General features: G+C 39.1%; 3 protein-coding genes across 3 annotated transcripts; all 3 read right to left on the bottom strand.

Annotated features, from left to right (window-relative positions):
• Positions 1-1165: 1165 nt before the first annotated feature.
• Positions 1166-12132, bottom strand: LOC131781568 (dehydrogenase/reductase SDR family member 7). The gene is made up of 7 exons (XM_059098260.2): positions 11854-12132; positions 5027-5151; positions 3903-4095; positions 3040-3086; positions 2417-2536; positions 1887-2065; positions 1166-1273 (listed from the first exon to the last, which is right to left on the bottom strand). The coding sequence occupies exons 1-7, from the start codon at positions 12122-12124 to the stop codon at positions 1216-1218; spliced, it is 993 nt and encodes a 330-aa protein (XP_058954243.2). The 5' UTR covers positions 12125-12132; the 3' UTR covers positions 1166-1215.
• A 2108-nt stretch (positions 12133-14240) lies between these two features.
• Positions 14241-19455, bottom strand: LOC131781268 (dehydrogenase/reductase SDR family member 7). Its single transcript, XM_059097915.2, has 7 exons — positions 19149-19455; positions 18404-18528; positions 17743-17935; positions 17443-17489; positions 16746-16865; positions 16180-16355; positions 14241-15382 (listed from the first exon to the last, which is right to left on the bottom strand). Exons 1-7 carry the CDS (start codon positions 19417-19419, stop codon positions 15292-15294), a joined length of 1023 nt encoding a protein of 340 aa, XP_058953898.1. The 5' UTR covers positions 19420-19455; the 3' UTR covers positions 14241-15291.
• Positions 19456-19933: 478 nt separating this feature from the next.
• LOC131781201 (dehydrogenase/reductase SDR family member 7-like) lies at positions 19934-26401 on the bottom strand. Its single transcript, XM_059097852.2, has 7 exons — positions 26078-26401; positions 25087-25211; positions 24518-24710; positions 22987-23033; positions 22021-22140; positions 21355-21530; positions 19934-20410 (listed from the first exon to the last, which is right to left on the bottom strand). The coding sequence occupies exons 1-7, from the start codon at positions 26346-26348 to the stop codon at positions 20350-20352; spliced, it is 993 nt and encodes a 330-aa protein (XP_058953835.2). The 5' UTR covers positions 26349-26401; the 3' UTR covers positions 19934-20349.
• Positions 26402-26730: the final 329 nt, after the last annotated feature.

Raw genomic sequence — 26730 nt, 5'->3', positions numbered from 1 at the left:
TATTCTGCCAAAACACGCCAAGTTTGTTCCCTGAGCCGCAAATCTTTTGGTTAGCACCGCAGATCACTAAGTTTTAGACAAAATACTTACATCTTATCAGTTGCTAAGTAACTCATTACTTGCATTGTGGTGATTTTATATGTGTTTATTATGCCTGTTCCTCACACTCAGTAAGTAAAACGAAGTGCGCAATACTAGCGAAGGAGTAAAAAACACGAGGTTGGCCTGGGTCGGATCGCATAACGAACACGACACAACCCGTACCTCCCTCCCTCGTTTCTCGCTCAGCCGCGACCATCGCCCTTTTTACTATTTCGCGCGGATTTCACACCGTTCCACTTGCTGAACGCTTGAAACAGACTGGTGTTTGTTGCCACCACCCTGTACGACGTCGAAAAAGGTTTTGGTTTTCACCAGAGCATTAATGCGAATGCTCCTCTTAGCAAGGAAACTCAGACTTAAAGAGCGAGATTATGCGTATGCGTGTTATCACAGGCACACCAAACTAAGATTGTGTTAAGACGCATTTATAGAAATAACGAAATATATGATGACTCATCCATGTAGTTTTGCAATATGAATAAAACTCAAATTGATGCTAAAGACAAAGCTTTAAATAATAAATGTTTCGACTAAAATGTGTCCACCATTTGTCCGAGCTATTTAAACTTCTTTTCAGTGAATCGACATCGAAATTAAGTTTTCTTCATTCAAAGATGAATACATGTCTTCACATTTCCGTAGTTTGTATTCCATATCAACCCATGCATGGGGTGGTCCGTTTGTGGTGAAACACCAAACATCAAGCGCAAGCACGAGAAAGAGAAAGAAAGTCAACAAAATAAAAAAGCTCACAGGGTCGGGTGAAAATAGCGGGAATTTAGGCCCAAAGCGCACCATTGGAATCGCCCATACCTTCACAATCGGGCCCGCTCTTTTCCAAACAAGACATATAAAACGACTTGTGCACGCCAAGTTCCCCATAGACCTTCTGTTTATGATATCTGAGCTTATGCCAGTATGTTTAAGTTTGTTCTTAAAAGTTTGATATCTCAACCTCAAGGTCATTATGAAAGAGGATTTAATTAAACAAAATAAGTAATAAGAAAAAAAAGGTACATCAGACAACTGAAATCCACCGTTATTTGGCGTGGACCGTATCGTCATAACATCAAAAAAACTGGGTACTAGTCTCTAGTACTAGAAAGTCTCTTGTCACTGGTTCCTTTTCCACGTTTTCTTTATTTCCTCCATCAAAAACTTCTTGGAGAACCTGAAAATAAAAGATATTAAGAAAGGGTTTTAATTGACAGAGCTGTGCGCAGGGATAAGAATAGCTGAATAATGGGATTCGTTTTTTAAAGAGCACTCCGTCTTTCCGCGCAAATCTGCGAAACGTATCAACAGAGATAGGTGACAAAAATCTTAGCGCCGAGCCTTGCCTTCAAGAGTTCACGCGGTATTGGGTTTCTTTTTCTGTCACGTTCTATTGATTTCTGCGGATTGCATTGGGGTAAGAGGAAATAAGGATCGGATGTAAGCTCTCTGTATACTAAGAGAAATTTTTGAGATTGGTGTGCAAACCACTCTGGGATTACGTTGGTTTTGCTTCACTACGCTCTGTGATTGGACCAGAAAACTCGTGCCACCCTCCAAAAAATCAGATTCAATCATCCCTTCTAATTTTTCATTCTCTTACGATTTTCCTCTTTTTTTATTTATTTTTTTTCATTTTTCTTTTACTTTGTTTTCGGGTATTTTCATTTGTTTTGCGCTCCAAGATATTTATAACATTTTTTGCATGAGGGCTAAGGATCGCTGTGACACCACCCTCCCCGCCCCTGATGGTCCAAATGTAACGAATAAGCCCATAGGCAAACACATACCATCTGTAAAAGTTTGGAAAGTACTCGATGATGTAAGTAATAACTAGCGACGGGTTCTCAGAGATCCAAGTTTCATCCAAGTTGTTCGCCATTCCTACCGCCATTAGCCTTGCACAGCGTTCAGTCGACATTCCCAACTTGTTAGCGATGTCCAAGAAATCCTGAGAATCTTTAAATTCCTGCCGGAAAAGAGAACGCTTTCGGTAAATTGTATGTGTCTTTACTCCAATTTTGTTCACTAATCATAAGATTACTGGCTAAATCGGACTTCACATAGCCTTATTACCAATGTTTATTGTGCCTCGCCTTCCACCTTCCTGCACCATAGGCTAACAAGTTAGTCCCATGATGCGTAGGAGGTATTCAGCGCAAACGCGCGTTACACGCGCACGAGAGATCAAACCACTTGACTTTCACACGCGTGCCGCTTTGAACGCGGCCAAGCTCACTCCTTTGTAGTGAAACACGTTAACTCAATAGCGTACCAAAAATTATAGAATTCTTTTTCAATCAAAATCTCATTTTCTTACAACTTTGACGTCCTCTGTAAAAGCGTGAAGAGAAACTTCTGACTTCACTGGTCCTGGCAGAACAGTCTGCACATGGACGTTGTGTTCTGCCAACTCGATACGTGCACTATCAAAGTAGCCCTAATAAAGTATCAATAATTAATATCAAAATTGATAACACGTTATTTAGGCAGAAAAACATTTGTCGAATACTTCTAAAATAGTATTAGTGGCTGGTATGATACGGTATTTCATCTCGGCAAAGAAACTAATTAAGTATTTTTTGGAATCAAAAGCAATGTGCCAAGAATAACACTCAAAATCTGCCAAAATTTGAGTCAATTTTAACTAATTTAGACGGAAATTTATGTGCTATCAGTGCCACAGTCTATTCACTACCTCGGGATAACTCTGAATAATTAATCAATAGATATATGCATGTTTATGTACACATGCTAACACAGAAATGTGGGATGAATCCCCTTTCCGCTCAACATTTTATTCCTTTTTCTTCCCCTCGACATTTGTGTCCCATTCCTTCAGGCTTGTCTGCGAGTCCACTATGCACAGTGCTTTCAAAGTATGGGTATAAACAGTTTTGATCAAGGAACTTAAATTCTGCGGAAACTACAGTTATTTCGTACCTGTAGTGCATGTTTGCTGGCACAATAAGTAGACACAAATGGGTGCCCTGCAAAAAAAGACAAATTTCCACTTGATTGAGTGTCATATTTAATTTAGAACTGTGTCATCCGTGTTGTGATCGGTGAAAAATCCCCGCACCATCCTCTCAAACAAGAACGTGATAAACTTAAACCGTTCAGCTGTTGGTCATTCGCCCGTTCTCACCGTTGGGGCTCCTTTCTTTTTCTTATTTTTGGTTCAAATAGGTTCCTTCATAAGTTCTTGGTCGCTCCGTATAGCAACACTGTAATTCCTTTGATTTGCTTTAATAAACGTTCATCATAGACTGCGGTTTGGACCTCTTGTTTCAGTATGCAAAGATTTCTATCAAGATTTGTTGTTTCGTAAGCTACTTTAAATCATAATCTTATTTGAAAAGACATACAGTACTACCACTATTTCCTAAATAATAATGATTTGACATGTTAGCGAAACACTTTCAGTCCCTATTGCCATAGATTTGAATCTTCTCGTAAAAGGGGATTCCAGCAAACAGAAAACAAAACACTTCCCATAAAAAGCAGATCCTCACATGAAGTTTTTCTCTTGCTTCATGGTCTGTTCCACAACCTGCGATAGTAAACAGCGCTATAGTGGCGGAGGACTGAAAAAGCGGAAGAGGTTTGGGTCGGGTCGCGTAATAAACCCTGAACACGATTCGACCCAAGCCTCCTTCGGTTTTCTCACTCCTTCATTACCATCGCGCCTTTCGCTATTTAGCGCTATTTTCCCAACCTGCATTGCGCCGTCAAGAAGAATACCATCAACATTTTATACATTGATATCAGAAAATTATAATTACAATGGAGACTTTTTACCTTACCGAACTTTCCCAAGATACTGCTCACTATAACAACTTGTCCATTATGGCGATCAATCATGTGTGGAAGAACTGCTTTAGTCAAGGAGATTGTTCCAATGAGATTTAAATCTAAGAGTGCTCTGTCAACCTCCAAGGGAGTATTCTTCACTAAAGAATTTTGACTCCTGCCGCCATTGTTCACTAAAATGTCAATCTAATGTAAAATATGACTATTGTTAAGGATTCTTTATCATTTATCCAGGTTTAATGACTTCGCTTGTTATTTATCGCAGTAGCGAGAGGGGGAGGTGGAGGGGGTTGGAACAGTTAGAAGATTTTGGTTGTGTCAGGATAAAAATACCTGATGCCCCTTAAGACTGTAATATTCGTATGACCCCTCCACAACTCCCCCCCCCCCTTATTGGTAGTTATTATTTGGCAGTCAATTTTATAAAGTCCCCCTTTATACACCGCTGGCGCCGACTAATCCCTCCCCCTCTGTTCCCTCTTAAAACCGTGTGATCCCTCCAAAAATCCTCCGCCCCGATCCCAACCCCCCCCCCGACTTGTAAGTTTTCTAATCGTGTCACACGACCAGATACCATAGCTAAAGCTGGAGAATATCTGGCGATATTCCCACTTTTCAACCTTGCGTCGTCTCAGTTTAAAAGTTGTGGAAAATCGATAGAACGTTTCGATGTTGTTCAGAAGGCAAAGTTGTCTGGTCATGAGGCTGCGCCATTGAACTTCGATGATTGTAGGTGATCTCGTTTGATTGATTCTTAATTAACCCTTTAACCCCCAAAAGTGATTCACATGTAACTTCTCCCTTCAATTTCCATCCACCATCCAGGAAACTGGTAACGAGAGTATTCAAATGTATCAGATAGAAGTTGTTATCTCGATCTAACACCAAATTCTTGCCACTTATTGACAAGGAAGTGTGAAGCAGCTAGAGGGGAGAATTAACAATCAGATCTTGGGTGATCAAGGGTTAATTACTTACAGCGATTTATTTATCAAAAGAGCACAAAAGTGTTGCCTAATGTTATCTTATTTCCCCGTTTTAAATCTGGTGTCCTTCTACAGTTTCGAAAACTGACTTGTTAGTGTTAGTTCAAGAACAATTGAAACTCTCACTTTACCTTCCCAAAATGCTTGAGAACATCTTGTGTCAGGTTCTCGTGTGTGTCATATTTCACCAAATCCAAAGGAAGAACAAGAATTTCTTGATCTTTTTTAAATGACGAATCCAGACCAGTGGCAATGTCTGCAAAACAAAGAAGAAAGAAATAAAATGACATCTATAAGACGAAGTTTAAGAATTTAGTACATAACTGAGAATTTTATGTGGAGAGTACCAGTTCCCCAAACCCTGATTACTACAGTATCGTTTCAATCGCCGCTGACGATTTCTTAGGCTCGATTTCCGCCTCTCTCTCGCATTCGGTCTTTGCTCCTCTCCGAGAGGGTTCAGTGGAAAAAGCAGAGTGCGGAGTGCTGAGTGTAGAAAATGAGTAGTGTGGAAAATGCGGAGTGTAAAAATATATAAACGAAAAAGATATGAAAATATATACATGTATGAAGCTTGTATTAAAGAATAATATTTAAAGATACGCAAGTAATAGGAAAAAGAGGAGCGTGGAAAATGAGGAGTCTGGAAAATGATTTAATTTAAGGTTATATCAAATTGTTAGAATTGTTCCGGCTTTATGTTTGAGCCGGAAATAAATTGCTCTTTCAGGGTCCGCAAAGGGGTTATATAATTACTGGAAGGAGTTATGCTGGGTCTTATACCTTATTACTTTTGTACTTTTAAATATTTTCTTTAATACAGGCTTTATACATAAATATATTTTAATATATTTTTCTTTTATATTATGTTTTTTTTTATATTTTTACAGTCCGCATTCTCCACACTCCTCATTTTCTACACTGTGCACTGTGCGTTTTCCATGGAACCCTCCAAGAGGGGAGGAGCGCGATCTTATTTAACGCGGCAACGGCTGGTAATCGAGCCTAGCGATTACCACGCTCGCATAAGCAATGATCGTAATAAGCTGTAATAGTAAGGTTAGTTTCCAGAAAATCGCTGTGATCACTTCCAAAAACAAACAGCAACACATCAGGAAAAATGGAAGAGGCATGTTTGAGTCATTCCCTTAAGACTTTCACTCTCACTGCCTTGATCTCTCGCCGAACCTGACTTGTCTGCCTATTTGAGCCTATGCGTGCTCCCTGATACGTTGTATGCTTCACAGCTTCAGTAACTTTGCATAACATTGAGTCGCGGCTCAAGGTATCCTGTCACGCAGTCTTAGGGACTGGTCGAAAAATGAAACGCGTTTACATGCAATCTTACAACCCCAGGGTGCTGGGGTGAGGTTTCTTGAGGTTGTTGTTGCGCTTGCAATTAAGGAGTTTGAGCAGAGGCGAAGATTAATTCTCGGACACATATGTATTTATTCATGAAAGCGTCACGCGTTGTGTTACGCGGTGTTCGGTTTCGCGAGGAACCGTTGACTTAATACGTTGTACAGAATAGTTTGGGAAACCAAATATGGTAGATTTACAACGCTAAATATTCCGAAATGTGAACATTTTACACTCCATGTGTGTCCGTTGCAGTTTCTGGCGATTTCTGCCATGAGACGGCTAGGAAATGAACAAAGTTTTAAAACATGCATATTTCGCTTTTGAGCTTTTTGTCATGAACTCGACCCCGGCTAAGCGGGTCACCCCACCTTGACACGTTTACATGGCAAATTGTCACCCCGGCTGACAGGGTTACCCTACCTGGCAGAACGGGCAACCCGCCTCGGCGGGTCACCCCACCTATCATGTAAACGTGACCAAAATAAAATAAGGAATTGTATGGGCAGGCGAGTTACCTCACCTACCTGGGGTCCCCCACCTCCATGTAAACGGGCCCTTATTTTGGTCCCTGAGAAACTAAACATTTCCTTCTGAAGTTGTAGTAAGACGTGCACAAAAAAATCAAAACTAGATCGGCGACAAATTTTTTTAAATTTAAAATGAAGGTCACTGCATGAGTGAATCGATGCTCTTAATCATACTTATTCAAATTTGACTCGGCAATACAACCAACCTGATTAAATTCTCTAGCTTCGCACCGGTTTGTATCCTTTTTTCGCCTTACCTGCGCACTTTTGCTTGATATTGTCTAACTTTTCCTTCCTCCTTGCAGATAGTACTAATTTACAGCCGTGTTTCGCCAATTCATACGCTAAATATTCACCAATCCCGCTGGAAGCGCCTGTAATCCAAACTACTTTGCCCTGCAGTGCAACGCTGGGATCTTTCCCGATCTTTTCGTAAATCATCAAAGTGAAATCGCCGTCTTGGTATTTGAAAAATAAGTAACAAACAAATGGAACGACTAAGGCAGCAATCAACAATTTTCGTCCCATTATTTCGGTGGCACAATGGACGGTTGACTGTCCGAGCGACTTACTCCCAAAGGTTTCGTTGGCGATACTTGATGACAGTTACGCAGCACATTTACCGAAGGAGCAGGGGTGGGGTGGGTAATAAGAGTCTCTTTTTTTTTTTTTTTTTTTTTTTTTTTCTTTTTTCAAAAGGTAGCCTCCGATCCGACAGAATATAGGGAAGACCATTTTAAACTTTACCCTCAAGTTATCTCGCTAGTGTCCTCGAACAAAAAAAAACTCTTACTGGAGTCTAATTCTAAAGGAACAATCTTTAGTTACCGCTTAGGCGGGATGGGGGGAGGGGGAGGGGGAGTTTTTGAGATCACATGGTTTTCGTACCGAGGGAGACTATAGAAAATTGACTGCCATTAGGGGGGGACCATGATAATATCACAGAGCCTTGGGTGGGGAGGGAGGGGGGTAAAACAGTAAATTTTATCGTGACATAGCCGAAATTCTCCACCCCCCTCCCCCCTGCAGAAAAATCATGACTGGCACCTAAATTTAGTTAAAATGCTATAGTTCAGGACGGATTCAAATGAGCCTTAAGGAACACATCGAAACACGGAGATGAAAAATGCAAATACGCAAATTAGAAGCATTCTCAGGCGTCTTCGTAAATCAACGTTTAGGCTGATGATCTGATGATGGCAAAACACAAGAAAACTGCATTTCAACCATCTTCCACGAAAGCTTTTACATCTTCCACTGCACAAGCTATTCTGCCAGAACATGCCAGGTTCGTTCCCTAAGCCGCAAATCTTTTGGTTAGCACCGCAGATCCCAAAGTATTAGACAAAATACCTTATATCTTATCAGTTGCTAAGAAACTCATTACTTGCATTGTAGTGATTTTATATGTGTTTATTATGCCTGTTCCTCACACTCAGTAAGTAAAACGAAGTGTGCAATACTAACGAAGGAGTAAAAAACACGAGGTTGGCCTGGGTCGGATCGCATAATTAACCCGACATAACCCGTACCTCTCTCCCTCACTCTCTCCCTCCCTCGTTTCTCGCTCAGCCGCGACCATCACGCATTTTACTATTTCGCGCGGATTTCACACCGTTTCACTTGCTGAACGCCTAGAGCAGATAGGTATTTGTCACCACCACCCTGTACGACGTCGAAAAAGGTTTTGGTTTTCACCAGAGCATTATTGCGAATGCTCTTCTTCACAAGGGAAACTCAGGCTTAAAGAGCGAGATTATGCATGTGCGTGTTACCACAGGTACACCAAACTAAGATTGTGTAAAGACGCAACTATAGAAATAACAAAATTTATTGTTTTTTTAGAGGGCACGGTAACGAATCTTGCAATGTGATTGGTTCTTTACCCGGTCAGTATTTTCCTATCTCTGCCCACGGGCCACGGTAACGCTTTCGTGAGTTGCCGAGTACATCCCAACTTTCGTTGTCATTTTTCATAAATATACCTCGTTTTCCGGCTGGGCAGTATTTTTAAGCAAACACGTCGGTCACTACCTCAAGCCGATAAATAACTTATGAATCCTCTCTTTTCTCTCTATCAAATCACTTTGGTTGACAGAAAAATATTGGTTTCAGAATGAATTTGTATAAACAATAGTGTCATTACGTTGGTTGACAAGCAGCCTAAAAACCTTTTGCAATTAATTTTAATCGTTCACAAAAAGTACCCAGAAAGTTGGAACGTGAGGTATTTGGTTACAGTTAAACTGAACGATGGAACTTTCATTCATTTAATATCTGAATTTTCTCGAGCAATTTGTTCATAGTGAAAGAGCGAGCGAAGTTTTAATTTAAGTTCTACAACAAATATACGCTCCTGGTGAGTCTTTCCAATTCCGTTCAATTTGGACATTTGTACCTTAAATTGCACAACAGAAATTGAAGGAATTTTTTGAGAAAAGGCCGCATTACATTCCCTTGTGTCTCGTTGGAGTGTGCCGTTCGAATTTAGTTTTTGTGAAGGAAAGATCGGAGTTAAACACGCCATTACAGCAAACAAACGAGCAAACTCTCACAACTTCAAAATAAAAAGATTGAATTTACTCACAATTAATTTCCTCGCCGTTTACTTAATGAACAGAGGTAAATCTTCGTACATAAATGAATCGTCGATGAGAGTGAATACTTTCCGTTAGATCATTAACTGATTTTGAAGAAAACATTGTCGTGACAGTCCTTGCCAAACTAGTTCTGTTGGTTTTCAAATGTTCCTTCGATTTTCTTTTTCTTGCGCGCTCTCTAATTGACAGGTGTCAGATTGTGACAGATACTTGTAAAAATAATGTTTCAAAGTCTGTTTGGAAGCCTTTTAAATCACCTTTATCGTTACGGAAATGAAAATGTTTCGCTGAGGCATCTCTCTTAAATTTGCATCACCTCTATTTTAACTACCATTTACCCACTCAAAAATTGTTCAGTTTATGGAAGATATTGCCGTATTTACGGCCATAAATCATTCGGGTTCGTCAATTTCATTTCGTCAAGTTTAAAAACAAGAAAGTTTAAAAAGTTTAAAAACAATAAAAAGTTTAAAAACAATAAATATGTTATTTACCGGCTAAGGGTCGGTCCGTATGGTGAAAAACTGTGACCTCGGTCTTGAAAATGCTGCCCTCGGCCTACGGCCTCGGGCAGTATTTTCAAGACCTCGGTCACAGTTTTTCACCATACGGACCTCCCAGCCGGCAAATAACATATATATATGATGACTCATCCATGTAGATTTTCAACATAAATAAAACTCAAATGAATGCCTAAGACAAAGCTTAAAATAATAAATGTTTCGACTAAAATGTGTCCACCATTCGTCCGAGCCATTTAAACTTCTTTTCAGTGAATCGGCATCGAAATTAAGTTTTCTTCATTCAAAGATGAATATATGTCTTTACATTTCCGTAGTTTGTATTCCATGTCAACCCAAGCGTGGGATGGTCCGCTTGTAATGAAACACCAAACATCGAGCGAAAGCGCGAGAAAGAGAAAGAAAGTCAACAAAATAAAAAAGCTCATGCCCATGGACAAATAGTGGATTGAGCGCTATATTATTATTATTATTATTATTATTATTAAATAGCGGGAATTTAGGCCCAAAGCGCACCATTGGAATCGCCCATACCTTTACAATAGGGCCCGCTCTTTTCCAAACAAGACATGTAAACGAAGAATTGTGTACGCCAAATTCCCCATAGACCTTTTGTTTATGATATCTGAGTTTATGCCAGTATGTTTAAGTTTGTTCTTAAAAGTTTGGTATCTCAACTTCAAGGTCATTATAAAAGAGGATTTAATTAAACAGAATTAATAATAAGAAAAAAAAGGTACATCAACTGATTATTATTTAAAACTATTTAATTTAAGGTTATATCAAATTGTTAGAATTGTTCCGGCTTAATGTTTGAGCCGGAAATAAATTGCTCTTTCAGGGTCCGCAAAGGGGTTATATAATTACTGGAAGGAGTTATGCCGGGTCTTATACCTTATTACTTGTGTACCTTTAAATATTTTCTTTTATAAAAGCTTTATACATGAATATATTTTAATATATTTTTCTTCCATATTATGTTTTTTTTATATTTTTACAGTCCGCGTTTTCCACACTCCGCATTCTCCACACTCCTCATTTTCTACACTGTGCACTGTACGTTTTCCATGGAACCCTCCAAGAGGGGAGGAGCGCCGTCTTATTTAACCCGGCAACGGCTGGTAATCGAGCCTAGCGATTACCACGCTCGCATGAGCAATGATCGTAATAAGCTGTAATAGTAAGGTTAGTTTCCAGAAAATCGCTGTGATCACTTCCAACAACAAACAGCTACACAACAGGAAAAATGGAAGAAGTATGTTTACGTCATTCCCTTAAGACTTTCACTCTCACTGCCTTGATCTCTCGCCGAACCCGACTTGTCTGCCTATTTGAGCCTTCGCTCAAGTGCTTTGAGCCCGTGCTCCCTGATGCTTTGCATCACATTGAGTCACGGCTCAAGGTATCCTGTCACGCAATCTTAATTTGGTCCCTGAGAAACTAAACATTTCCTTCTGAAGTTGAAGTAAAACGTGCACTAGAAAAATAAAAACTAGATCGGCGACAAATTTTTTTAGATTTATAGTGAAGGTCACTGCATGAGTGAATCTATGCTTTTAATCATACTTATTTAAATTAATCTTTTGGGCTTTAGATTTCAAGTGTAGATTTAGATTTAGATTTCACTTTTGATGTAAACAAACCCCGAAAGTTTGGACATTGAGTCGAGCTCGCAGCACATGTGTTCAAACTTCGGCTTTGGAATTTTTCTGAAATAACTTCCCAACATTCTTCGCATCTGCTTCAACGGCAGCGAAATGACAACATGCGGTAAAATTTCCGCACAGCCCCATACTACATTATGCATTCAGTTCTTGAATAGAGAAAACAATGACAAAAACAATACATTTCCATTGGGAAAACAGATTTGTTTTGCAATGGTATGGGGCTGTACGGAAACTTTACCTTCTCTAGCTTCGCACAGGTATATATCCTTTTTTCGCCTTACCTGCGCACTTTTTCTTGATCTTGTCTAACTTTTCCTTCCTCCTTGCAGATAGTACTAATTTACCGCCGTGTTTGGTCAGTTCATATGCTAAATATTCACCAATTCCGCTGGAAGCGCCTGTAATCCAAACTACTTTGCCCCGCAATGCAACGCTGGGATCTTTCCCGATCTTTTCGTAAATCATTAATGTGAAATCGCCGTCTTGGTATTTGAAAAATAAGATACAAACAAGAGGAACGAGTAATGCAGCAGTCAAAAGATTTCGTCCCATTGCATCGATTTTTTTCGATGAAAATTTGGGTCTGATAAGAGTGGCGTGGTACGGTCGACAGCCTTTCGATCATTCTAGTCTGTGGGGGTTTGGTTACGGTCTGGTGCACATCTAAGTCACGTGTTTCAGTTAACATTCAATCGATTTCAACATACATGGGTTGTCTAATATATATATATATCACGAGTCGTAAATCTGAATTTTCGACCTTTACAGTTCGTCCAATTTATTCATGAGACGTAAGGTTGTGTTGTTCCTCCGTGAATACATTAGCCCATCCGTGACGGAGTTCAGGCTCCTGCTCAGGCGAAAGCTTCTTAATAACTGTTTTACTCAACCGCGTTCTCCAACCTCGTTCCCATGGCCTTTCCCATACTTAGGGGTAGGAAAAGGCCATGGGAACGAGGTTGTGTTTTATTTGATTTTTACTCAACCTTTGTCTCCTTTTGCGTCATCGTTGTCATATGTTTAGCTTTCTGTGTTCCTTTTTAATATTTTAATGTAACATCGACTCTGAAAAGCCCCGTGGGAACGAGCCAATTAAGTGGGTATGTAAGTGTGACTTTGTAAGGAGGTATTTGGGATCAGGGATCAGAAGCCTAGGATCGTGGAACAGAGCCATGGAATCAGGGCTCAGAGGCAAAATCCGGGATCGATACCGTTTTGGACATGTCGAAAGAGGACCTCAAATTCTGAGAGGACTCACGTTCGAAACGTCAACAGCTTTAGAAACTCTTTTCGGTGGCCAATTTAAATTATCAACTCAGTTGATAAAACCAAATTATTGTATTTAATTTAGGATTGTATCATTCGCTTTTTCATCAGTGAAAAAACCTCGTGTCACCCTCTCAAAAAAAGGGGATGATAAATTAAAGTAAAATCAATGAGCTGTTGATCATTCACGTTTCTCCATTTTTGGGGACAATTTCTTTTTCTTAATTTCAGTTCAAACTGGCTCCTTCATAAGTTATAGATCTCTTCCGCCTTGATTGTCGCCACTGCAATTCCTTTGATTTGGTTTAATAAGCGTTAATCAGAGACTGCGGTTTGGATATCCCGTCACAATATGCAAAGATTTCTCGGATCAATGTTAGCAACCGAGTACCTACCCCTCCCCCAACCCAACAAAAATCAAATGATAACAAGTAAGGGTTAATGTTGGGTTAGGGGAGGGGTGGGTACGTAGATGTTCAGGTAGTGATATTGATCCGATTTCTCTCATGATTTGATGTTTCGTGGATTCCTTTAATCACAGTCTTATTTGAAAACATACTACCACTCCTTAAATGATTTCACCTTCAGTCCTTTTTGCCACAGAAAAAAAATTTGGTAAAGGAGATTCAAGCAAAGAGAACACAAACCACTCTCCGGCAAATGCGGATCCACAAACGGAATTTTTTCTCTTGCTTCCAGCCTGCGTTACGCCATCCAACTCTTGGATATCATATGAATATCAGAATATCTTATCAACAATGGACAATGTTTACGTTACCAAACTTCGCCAAGCCACCGCTCACAATGACCACTTGTCTATTATGGCGCTCCATCGTATGCGGAAGAACAGCTTTGGTCTAAGAGAGCCGGTACCAATGAGATTTATATCTAAAATTGTTCTGTCAACCTCCAATGGAGTATTCTTCCCCAAAGATATCTTAGATCTTCCACCATTGTTCACTAATTCCGCTAGAAGTGCCAGTGATCCAAACAACTTCGTCCCTCAGCTTAACGCTGAGATCTTTCCCGATCTTTTCATAAATTATTTGTGTAAAATCGCCATTTTAGTATTTTAAAAAAACTAAAGAAATAGGTGGCATGGCGATAGTGGTAATCAAAAGATTTCGTCCATTTGCATCAATTTTTTGTTTTTTTGTTTGTTTGTTTGTTTTTTTTAAGAACATTTGGGGTCTAACTGATATGGGGGCCTGATAGGGTTAATAACGTTTCGATAGTTTTCAGTGACGTCACAGAATTAAGTTCTGCTTTGTTGGTGTACATCGAAGTTACATGTTCCAGCTACTAACACTTGCAAATTCAGTCTAAAATTTCAATTATCTCCTGTTTACAATAAAACGGTTTCTAGCAAAAACATTTTTTATTCCATTGAATTTGTTAGATCCAGACAATAAAGTCCCAATCTCAATAAGACCGATCGAAGGATCTTGACAGAACAATGAACATAAGGCCGTTTCCACCAAGGGTAAACGAAGGAGAAAAGGCCCCGTTTCATAAGAATCTCCAAAGGAATCTGACGATCAGGAGGCACGTGTCCTGTCAGTGGGGAAGGGGTCATTATATGTTCAATAAACCCCTAACTCTATTCTCCGAGGAAAAAAGGTTAAAGGCTATTTCGTACTTAAAAGCAGTGCTATAAAAAATGATTGAAAAATGTCCTTTAGTCCGACTTTGTATGTAGAGTGGAATTTAATTGGTCCACAATCGTCACTTACGCGACGAGCCCGGAGAAAGCTCATGTTTACCTTTTCACACCAGATACAATTCTTAATTAAACACTTTTCGTGTAATATCAATTTTTCAGGTCTAGTCTTGAATTGTTTTGAAAGTAACCTTAAATTAAAATTCTATCCAGAACACAAGGATTGGGTGTAAAAATAATAAGAAAGAGGTTCGTATCTGACACCCATCCTGCAGACAGGATCAGCAATGTCGATAGCATCATGTTTTGTAAATAGAATAAGAAATATTATTAGTTTTGAGCTCGGTAAAGAAATAGAAAAAAATTTTTTCGTCTTGTCACGAGCGTGGGACTAGGAAAAAATTCTGAGTCCCTATGAGGAATCGAACATCAGACCTTCGGATTCCACGCTCCGATGGTCTACCTCTGAGCCACAGACACTCTATGTGAGCAAGGCCCATTACGAAGTTATATATGGCAACCGTTTGCATACGCTAGGATAAAAAATCGGGTATTTGGAAGTCTAATTGGCGACCGGCTACTGTGAATAAGCATGAAAAAGTCTGGAGAGAACTTCTAAAAGATCTATCTAGTATCACGCCCTACTAGCCTACTTGTTCAAATACTGATGTTTCAATCTTCCAGTATCTGGCATTTCAATTCTAAGAACAGCGCTTCAATTTTTACTGACAGACTTTTCTCGCAGTAGAAACTGCTAAGATTTTCCAGGGGAGCACAATTTTCTTCTTTTCCGTCACGTCTCCTGAGCTCGTCGCTTGTGCCTTTCCGATGATAACTTTGCCTCGTAGGAAGTCATCATTCTATCCATTGCGGCTTTTATGATCCTGGTAATAAAAAACAAACAATTATAAAAGAAAAAAGAAAAGAAGTGAGCAGGTGGAATCATATACAGTAGCTCCCTAATCAGCTTTCTAAGATTTCACCATTCGTTGACCGGATTCTTCATATACTTTCAGATACTGACAGTGAAGTCAGTAGTGAGCCCCTAAGCGAAGTCATTTCAGCCTTCAACCCTTTCTAGTGTTAATAACAAACAAGTGATATTTGTACCCAAACACACGCCCGCGCCATCGGAAAACATCTGACTCGTCACCAGTTGTCTTTTATGTTTCATCCTTATTCGCAGGGTTCGCGGGAGACTAGCACTACCACGACGAATGAGGCGGTGGCGTGTAACTCTCACGCGCTTCCCGCGTTAATGGTTAAAGTAGGCAGAAGACTGAGCACGAGTCAGGAAAAAAGGTTCTCATCTAATGAGCAGCGTTTCCTTTGCTTAGAACTTAATGAAAGGGCTGTTGGAAATTCTGCAAGAAATAACTCGATAAACAGGGACCTTTATTGATATAACCCCTTTGTTCCGGTGGGGAAACAGATGGAATCATATGGTAAATTTTGCGGAAACAAATGAAAAACCTTCAGAGGTTTTTCTCAGAAAGTCGCTACCCCATTTTGATATTCCCGCTCGCTGCCGGCAAATTTAAAAACCTAGACCGAAAATGATGCCACCTTTGCTCCCTAGAGAAGGAACACGCTTGCGTTCGTGCTACAGGGACCACAGGCGACTGTATTAACCGTACATTCTTCGAGCCTCTATCGAAACTTCACATAAATAAAAACATACCAATTAAACAGGTTGGGGAAGTACTGTCTCATGTAAGTCGCTAACAGCATTGGGTTCTGTGAGATCCATATTTCATCCAAGTTGTTTGCCATCCCAATCGCCATAAGTCTTGCACAGCGTTCAGTCGGCATTACTGGAAAGTCTATCTTGATAAACTCTGGTGAGTCTTTGTACTCCTTAAATAGCACAAACATTGAATAAGGGAGATACTTTTAGAGCAAGAAAACACTTTATATCATACATCTGACAATGCACTCCACTACAAATAATCCTAACTTGCGAAAAAATTTTGTCGGCAATTTGTTAAAAAAATTATATTTATGACACCATATTGGAAGCAGACAGTACCAATGTCTGGGATGAGTTACACCTCTACCCCTCCCCCCCCCAAACAATTACTACAACACCACAGTATCTGCATACAGTGGCAATGTGGTGCATTACTAAGTAAAATGTGTTCTGTGTTTTCTGAATCAAAGCCTAGACCCTTAGCAAATATTTCTAGATCCACCCATGTGTAGAGCAAGCCTCTACATGTCCAACACAAAATTAATCTGTTTCCTTACAATGTTGATGTCCTCTGTAAAAGCCTTATTAGCAACTTGCGACTCTACTGGCCCTGGAAGGACAGTCTGTACATGGATGTTGTGCTGCGCCAGCTCAATACGTACCCCATCAAAGTAACCCTGTTAAATGAGAGGGGTTTGGTCACACTAGTTCTATAAAATACAAAACTGTAGCAAAATTTTTAAGAAGTGATTGGTTACCAGCAGTCCAATTGGAGCACTACTGATAAATATGTTCTTATTGACATAGCAAGAGCACTGAACAAGAAATATTTTGTTTGAGGTCATGACACATAGACCATGTGCAGGGAAGTCCATATTGACCACGACCAAGAGCCATTTATTTTGCTGTACTACCCAACCTAACTCAGTCCATTAGAGTTTTATCATAAGACTGCTACTCTTTATTTTTCATCTTCTCTCCTTTTGGCATGCAACAAGCAGGGCTGGACAGATATCACTGGCCCTGAGCACAATATTGCATGCATTCCTTGTGTGGGGAATTTTGATGTAGTGATTTTCAATTAAAATGTGCAGAATAAATATAGCTATGGAACAGCTCCTTTCACATAACTTTTTGAAACTTGAACTTCAACCTAAAGTCCAAACACAGCATGAACATTTAGAACTCTTATTGCATTTTCCCACATTAGCAAAGTTTAAATTACACCAAAATAAATTCAAGTCTAGTGAATACCTGCAAGGCATGTTTTGTAGCACAATACACCACTGAATGAGGAACCCCTGTGAAATCAAACAAAAAATTGTTGTTATTACTTATTCATCGAATATTATATTCACAGGATTACCAAAGATGCCAGCATTCTGAGCATTTCATTGTCTGGAAAACTCACTGGATATTCTGAATGCTTGAGGGCCTTAGCAGGCAAAATTTACCAATCTGTCCTAAGATGCTAGTAACTACATGTAACAAAATCTGTCTTTCTCTGTGTTCCACTTGTTGGAAAATATCCACTCTAATTGCAATAACATTTACCCATCTTTCCCAAGACACTGCTAACCACCACAATCTGTCCTTGTTTCCATTCAATCATATGTGGAAGAACTGCTTTGGTCAAAGAGATGGTACCAAAAACATTTAAATCAAAAACAGCCTTGTCCACCTCTAATGGAGTTTTTCTTATCCAAGATTTTTGGAAACGACCTCCATTGTTAACCAAAATATCAACCTAGAAAATGAAAGAGAGGAGACTGACAAGGTTAGGAGGGGGGAGGTGACTGGTGATAAGGCAAAGCTTACCCTTTTTTGCTAATTTTAGACGTCAGTTAATTCAAACATGTTACATGTTGGAGGGGGGGGAGGGGGGCAACAGGGCATTAGACATGTGGTAGAGGCTCACTTCACACCAACCAAATGAATTTGTGACAAGGAATAAGGAGGCAGTTGCTCAAAACAATCCTCAGACCTTTATTTTAGCTGAGTGCAATACTAATGAGATGATCTGGAAAAGGATCACCATGCTCATTATTTTACCATGCCACTTTAATGCAGTGTTAGTTTGTGTTATTTTCATCATCAATCATCGGTGGGGAGGGACATGCATATCTAAGTTTTCATTACTTGAGAGCTACAGGCCTCCCTCCCACTGTTCCACCTGATAAAATCTGCAAACTTACATGTCAAACCCATTTCATACCTTTCCAAAATGCTTAAGGACATCTTGAGTCAAATTGCCATGAGTGTCATGTTTTAGCAAATCTAGTGGAAGTACAAGAATATCTTGATCTTTTTCAAATGAAGAATTAAGACCAGTGGCAATTGCTGAAAAATAAATGACAAATCACTTAATCTCTCAACTAAAGATTTCATTGAACGACTGGCCTAAATAACTACCCATTTTTACAATACCTTACTGAAGCCGGGAATTAAAACTTTGACCAAAATCTTCGATACAGTTAAGCTACAGATAAAATTGACAAAACAGCTAAGATATGCTAAAAAACTTAGTATCACTTTATTATAAGTCACGAAATAAAACTCACGATCATCTGGAAGGTTAACGTAACATAGCACTCGCGTCCGCTAAAAAGGCTTTTTTTAGGAAAGAAAGGCTGGGTAAGGGGGAGGCGGCGTCTTTGCGTGACACCCCCACACTGCTACGAAGAAAACTTCACTACTTGGAAACACGAAATCGGAAATACATGTAACACTTCTACATTGGGAGCTTTGAACGAGATTTTGACATGCGTGAATAAGACAAAAAAACAGACTAAATTACATCTATATTAGGACCTTACACACGTGCACATAGCACAAAAAGAGGAAGGCGATCGACCGCTGTCAGTACTTTGTCATTGTCACACAAAACGTGGTGACAGTATTTGTTTTCTTGTTCTCGATTATCTCCGTTCAACTCGATTTGGTGCCAATTTCTCTCTTACCTGCACAGTTTTCCTTAACTCTCTCCAACTCTGTTTTCCTCCGTGCAGAAAGAACTAGTTTACAGCCGTATTTAGCCAGTTCATAAGCTAAATATTCACCGATCCCACTCGAAGCACCGGTGATCCAAACAACTTTCCCTCGCAATGCAGTTGCAGGATCTTGGCCGATAATCTCGTACATCATCAATATAAAATCAGCATCTTGGTATTTCAAAAGAAAGCAGCAAAGGATGGGAACAAGAATTGCAACGATCCAAAATTTACGACCCATCGTTACAAGGTCACACGAGTTTCACCGAAACCCCGGCCTTACCGAAACTGTTATCGGTGTTGTCCCTAGTCTACCCTCAGCTGTATTTGGCAGCGCAAAATAAGAGAAGTCTGTAATCTGATGTACGAGGCATGGACGTGTCTTCTGTTTCCTTAGCTTTGTTGGGGAATAAGAACATTTCCGAGAAGGAAAAGCAAACAGATTGCTGATATCGCTTTTGTTTACTTACATCTTATTTGAGAAAGCCATCCTTTCCAAAATCAGACAAATCAAATTGGCCCAAACTGTGCAAAATCGGGCGGAAATCTCCAAAATCGGACCAAGGCGTCCTAAATGAGAGAACAGCGTCTAAAATCGTGCAAAAATGTCCCAAATCGGACGGAAGTGTCCCTCTATTCTTTGTTTATTCATTTCCTCGAGGAAAAACTGGCTTTATATACATGAATGTTGTTCGTATCTTAGGTATCGTTCATGTGTTACATCGCCTCCAGAAATCAAACAGTTCTTACAGGTGTGTTGTCGAAACTAGTTTAATTTTGCTAACAGGTTTACACATAACTGTTTTGCGTTATTCCCACAGCACTCTTAATTACAGTTTATAATTGTAATTCTTGTTTCAGTGTAAACATCTTTTCTCGGTTTGTTACGTAGATTCAAGATTAGATTTCTATTGTCTGTATTACAATAAGCCCGTAATTTATAAGCTCAAGTCAATATGCAGACAACCTGTGAAAAATCATGAAGTGCCTTTTGTCACCCCTTATTAGCCTACTACTTCAATATAAAAATTCTAAAAACTAAGGACTTGGAATTTTCGAACATTGAACCCCACTCTATTTTTTCAGACGGGCGCATCTCAGTACAAATTGACACATTTTCTAGGGGGAGAGGGGGTGGGTGTAACATCTGCTGGGCTTGTCGTTGTATCCCTTATGGTGATGTCTTTAACTCCAGAGAAGTAATTACTTTATCCATTAAAGCCTGTGAGATCCTGGTGAGAAAATAGACCATAAAAAAGTGGAGTTAAAGCTTTTTTGCTTCTTAACACTAATAACTTTACTTCCAGAAGTGATTTCCATGTCACCACTCCTTGTGATATCCAGACATCATCCAGCACGCAAGTAATGAGAATACTAAAAATTATCAAGTAGAAGTTGTTACCTTGATCTAAAACCAAATTCTCGTAACTGATTTATAAGAAAATGTGTAGCAGACCGGGGCAGGGGGGAGGGAGAGAGTAAAGAAAAACGATTAAAATTGTCGATAAAAAATTACGATAAAAAATCACCTGATCTCCCCATAAGGCCCTGTAATATTCTTATAAGTCCCCTCATAGGCAGTTGATTGGCAGCCAATTTTCTATAGTTCCCGCCTGTATACTCTATTAACGAAATGGCGACGACTCGTCCCCCTTGGTTCCCCTGAAAAACGTGATCCCACCAAATTCCCCGTCCCCCCCCCCTCCCACAGGTGATAAATAACGACTGGTCCCCAACACGACAAAGAGGACTATGGCGTGCTCTTTAAACACGCGTTCCGCGTTTATATTAAGAATAGAGAGGCGACTGGGAAGGAGTCAGGAAAAACATCCAACAGCAAGTCATTGATTAAGGAACGTTAAAAACACTGCTAAAATTGGCCGAGAAGTAGCTAATTCTACATGGAAGGAGTTTTTTTTTCAATAAAAAACATCGGAAAAAAGGCTTAAACCTTTAGAAGTTTTTCTCTTTTTGGCTATGCTATTTGATTCGTCCCACTCCCTACCGGCCATTTCACTGCTGCAAATCTCCCGAGATTACGATCCCAAACCGATGCTAAAAATGTCGCCCTTTTTATATAATTATATGAATGAAAGGTGAATACATCAGCCTTTTATTTTCTATTTCGGAAATTCAAAGACACAAGAAAAACAAATAGAGAAAAATCAATACGTACCATTTATAGAGGATTGGAAAATACTCTTTTAGGTAAGTCCCTAACAGCATTGGGTTCTCTGAGATCCATATTTCATCCAAGTTGTTTACCATTCCGACCACCATAAGTTTTGCACAGCGTTCAGTCGGCATTTGTGGAAACTTTATCTTGACATACTCTGGTGAGTCTCCGAACTCCTAAACAGAAGATGTAATAAACAAGTGTAAAAAAAGAATAAACTGAACACACCTAGCACAAGAAAATCTCAACATGTTCTCTCTTTCAAAGTAATTCATGCTTGTTTTACTCCGTTGGGAAAAGTTTCCAGGAGGCATGCTTCCACGCTCGTTAGGACACAAATAAAAACTCATTACTCTCATTATTGGGACAACTTAAATAGTTAAATCAAACAAAGCAAGTCTATCTCCGAATTTCTTAGGATATTAGGTAAAACTGATTTTAAAGGGTGCTTTTTTTACTCCTGCCTACAAATTAAATATATTTATGCTTTATTTTTACCTATTTTTCTCATTTATTTTTCTTGTTTGTTGTCGAGCGTTTTATACATGAGCTTCATTTCTTGGAAGATTGGGCGACCACTTCCCACGTCTTTGACAATAAATAAATTATTACACATATTACATAATTACAACACCATATTTCTTTAAGCTTTAGTTGTTTCCTTACGACTTTGATATCCCCAGTGAAAGCTTTCTCACTGATTTGTGACTTTACCGGCCCTGGAAGAACCGTCTGCACGTGGATGTTATGTCGAGCCAGCTCAAACCGTACGCCATCAAAATATCCCTGTTCAAATAAAAGAGGTTAACCTTTACTACGCGTTCAGTTGGTTACGCGAGGCGCGCTAGTGTACGCAACAAACGCTACTCGACTCAAACCTCCGCGCCTTTTTTTTTTTTCACCTCCACTGTAGTGCTCCGCTTTACTAACTAGAGACCAATGAACGTTTGGTTCAGAAACAACTGATTGAGTTCATTAAAACAAATTTACAGACTCGAATAAATGCCGTGGCGTCTATAAAATTCCACGCGATTTGGGAAGAGTTTCATTCAAATACATATTTCTTAATTGACAAAATGACTAAAATAATTGCAACAGATAATTTAGTGTTAACAACTGAGTTGAAAACGTATATTGATCATCGTTAAGAGTTTAAAGGCTGACGTTTCGTGCGTTAGCCCTTCGTTAGAGCGATAGATTCATTGTAATAGAGAACTGTTTCAAGGTCCATTGTCTCACTTTTTGAGTATAAATATTCAAGAAAAGGTTTAGATTACTACATTGAATCAGCGCTGTACAGCTCTAAGTGGGTGCAACGTTTAATCGAAGGCGTTGCTTATTCCTCTTTTATCTTCGGCCTTGCACCAAGGGCGGTAATCGATCGGGTATTAAAATATGACGTGCTAGAAAAAATTAAAAGTCACACACAAAAAAAAAGAAAGTCGAAAGGAACTTATGAGCGGGTTACTATTGAGAACACTAATTAAAGATAGATCCCTTCTAAATAAACTTGAAAATTAAACTTCATTCCACCTTTATCATCAAAATTCCTCTCACTAAACTACTTGTAGTTTCTCACGTTAGTTAACATAGTCTTAATTCCACTAAGATAAGTTCAATTTTGATACATACTTGCAGTGCATATTTGGTGGAACAGTAAGTAGCTGAGTGGGGTAATGCTGTGAATAAATCCAAATAAATAATTGTGGTGGCTTTCTAATCATCACACATTGTGTAAAAGTTAAATTAGCAGACTTCATAGGTCTAATATTAACTATAATCTCTTCAGATCAGTTCATCAGGCATTCCGAGGAGGAGCAGGAGGAGAATAATTTTTGGAAATGGTTATAACAATGCTCCAAGTTGTGACAGTTTTGGTCAAAATTTCGGCAAAAGTCGTCAGTTTGCAACCAACAGATTTGAAAAAAAAATTATTGATGTTTCCTTTTTTCCTCTTTCGCTGTTCTGCAAGTATCAGACACGCATTAGCTTAAAATGAGTGCATGCTGGGTTAAAACCAAACTATACCTCCTTCAACCCTCTGAGGAAGTTATACCCACCCTGAGCATGTGCATACTATAATTGAAGACCATTTTGCAGCTGAAAGTTGCCTTAGGGCCACTTTTTGAAAAAGAGAACTTGGAGCCCTGTTATAAAGTAAGACAGGTTTGGGGGCAAAATAACTCAGACAATTAGACTCTTACAGGTTTGTGGCGGTGAAAGTTGCGGTACAAACAGGTAGAAACAAAACTAGAAGGGTAGAAATGAGTAAACTATCAGGGAAACATGATTGAACCCTTAAACTCTTGAGAGAGACTTGCATCTAATTTCTCCTTACAGAATCACTTCTGAATTACATGTCCAGGTCATGAGAATAAACAGAATGATCACCAACTTACGAAGCTCTTGATTGTTAAACAAATTCTCCTTATCAGTTCCATAGGAATTGCATAAAACAGTAAGGAGAATAGCACATACTGAAGTTAGGATGTAAAGGGTTAATGTTGTTGAAACTACCATCAACTGGCATTTGCTTGATATCATTTAACCCTTTAACTCCCAGAAGTGCATAACAAGTAAATTCTCCCTAAATTATCCATTCATTATTCAGCAAACAGGTAATGAGAATACTCAAATGTATCAGGTAGAAGTTGTTATCTTGATCTAACACCAAATTCTCGTAACTTATTAACAAGGATATTAGTAGCAGCTAGAGGGGAGAATTAACAATCAGATCTTGGGAGTTAAAGGGTTAAGAGGCAATAACCACCAGTTTTAAAAGGAAAAAAAAAACCACCTAACCCTCTAACTCCCAGAAGTGATTAACATGTAACATCTTATAACATCCATACATTATTCAGCAAACATGTAATGAGAATACCCAAACTTATCGAGTAGAAATTGGTAGTCTTGATCTAACACCAAATTCTCACAATTCATTTGCAAGGAAATGTGTAGCAGCCAGAAGGGAGAATTAAAAATCAGATCTTGGGAGTTTAAGGATTAGCAGCAGTCTGCCACTGCCTGTAAGACCTCTAACCACCGTTTGTTTAATTCCCCTCAATTTTCCAACACCCCACTTCTCACCCATTAATAACTTTCTGATTTTAATCTATCACTTAACATCTGTAGTTTCTTAGCATGTTTACAACAATTTACCAACCTGTCTTTCCGGCAAGACTGCTAACCACCACAATTTGTCCTTTTTTGCGTTCAATCATGTGTGGAAGAACTGCTTTGGTCATAGAGATGGTGCCAATCACATTTAAATCAAATACAGCTCTGTCCACCTCTAAAGGAGTGCTTCTCATCCAAGATCTCTGAGCACGAGCTCCATTGTTCACCAAAATATCAATCTACAAAGTGACAATGAAGTGACACGATAGGCAGGAATTCTGTAATGGGAAAGGCACTTGTTTGTCCAGAATGTGGTAGCATTTCCTAGTGAATATTCTATCCACACTAATTATTTTGCCAAGCTACCTTTTTTATACTGCAGGGGTTGTTATGCACATTAATTGTTAAGTGGAAGCTTTCCTCTAAAACTCTCAATTAAGTGAGCTACAGTCCACTTTCCTCCTTTCCTGCCATTGAGATAAAGTCTGTAAACTAAGTATTACAGTTGAACCTGTAATAAGCTGTCACACAAGGGGAATGGCAGGGTGACTGCCTAATACAGGGTATCACAGCTTCCTTAAAAGCAGGTGATACAGGTTTAACTGCTATCAGTACCTTTCCAAAATGCTTAAGGACATCTTGAGTCAGGTTGCCATGTGTGTCATATTTCATCAAATCCAATGGAAGTACAAGAATATCTTGATCTTTGTTAAATGAAGCATCAATACCAGCTGCAATTGCTAGGATGTAAATAAAAATTAAAAAAAAACAGACACTTTCAACCTAAGATTTAATTATAGATTGACTTTCCTAGGCTAGGATTTCATCATTGTAGTAACCTTAAAAAAAACGTAATACAAAACCTTTCATCTTTAATATGACGGAAAAAACTTTGACAGAATTAAGAGAAAAGCACAAACAAATATAAACATGAATTACATCCAGAAATCTTTTCCACAGTTTTGCAATGGATAAAAGTGGAACAAGACAGAATGGATATGCAAGGAAACTAAATATCTTTTCTTTATCAGTAACAAAATAAAATTCATCAGGAATGTAGGAAGGTTACTTTCGGGGAAGTTGCCGTGACAGCTGGCGTGACATCGCAAAACCTGCAGTGACGCAAGCTTGGTGCGATACAAAAATTAAATATGTACTTTACTTTTTTTGAGCTTTGTAGGAGATTTTAAAGCATATGTATAATGAATATTGATAGAATTAATCACCTAACTACGATCTCCTACAACCATGTATAAATTACTGGAAAGATTTCGGTATAACCCCACACATCATTATGCATACAGCGCTTGTATAAAAGAAAACAATGACGATGCAGAATATTGCCTTTGGGACTAGGGCTTTTTGGTATAATAACACTAAGGTTGCACGTAAATCTTTCCAAATTAATAAGCAAACATAACTGCGAGAATTTATTTTTTTCTTAAAAAAATACTTATATCTTTTGATGACAAGACTAATCATATGAAATTTTTGGTAAAGATTTACAGCAGGAGAAAAGACCTCCGCTAATATACAACATTTAACAGATTATTCTTGTTCTTGGTTAAATTCGTTCATCCCAATTTCACCACAGTTTCTCTCTTACCTGCACAGTTTTTCTTGACTCTCTCTAACTCTGCCTTCCTCCGTGCAGACAGCACTAGTTTACAGCCGTATTTAGCCAGTTCATATGCAAAGTATTCTCCAATCCCGCTGGAAGCACCAGTGATCCACACAACTTTTCCTCGCAATGCAGTTGCAGGATCTTGGCCGATCTTCTCGTACATCATCAATATAAAATCAGCATCTTGGTATTTCAAAATAAAGTAAAAAAAAAGAGGAACCAGAATTGCAGCTATCCAAAATTTACGACCCATTAGTGCTAACAAGGCAAGTTTCCTTCGACGCCCTTGAGCTCGAGCTCGATATCTTAATTATCCCAGGCGACTCTCATCTTTCTTTGGAAGCGTGTAATGGGAGGTTGGGAAGTGGTTCTCTCTTACCTGTCCGGAATGCCGTCGGACGTCAGTGTCAAATAAAGAAAAGGAAAATGGAACCAAAAAAGAATGAGTATATTTAATAAATCACTGCAACTTGATCTGGAGTACAATCACCTTGTTGTTGTTTCTTTTTTTTGGCCTTTTTTTAGGGAAGAAACCGGGTGTTTTTTTCCTTATTAAGTTTGTATATATACAGGAGCTCATTGCTGGACTCCTGGTTTGTATTGTGGGTATCTATGCTGGTGTTTCACCACTTCAC

The sequence above is a fragment of the Pocillopora verrucosa genome, chromosome 1, assembly GCF_036669915.1.
Source record: "Pocillopora verrucosa isolate sample1 chromosome 1, ASM3666991v2, whole genome shotgun sequence".
NCBI classification, from domain to species: Eukaryota; Metazoa; Cnidaria; class Anthozoa; order Scleractinia; family Pocilloporidae; genus Pocillopora; species Pocillopora verrucosa.
The sequence above is the reverse complement of the archived record's forward strand: the minus strand, read 5'-3'. Positions and strand labels throughout refer to the sequence as shown.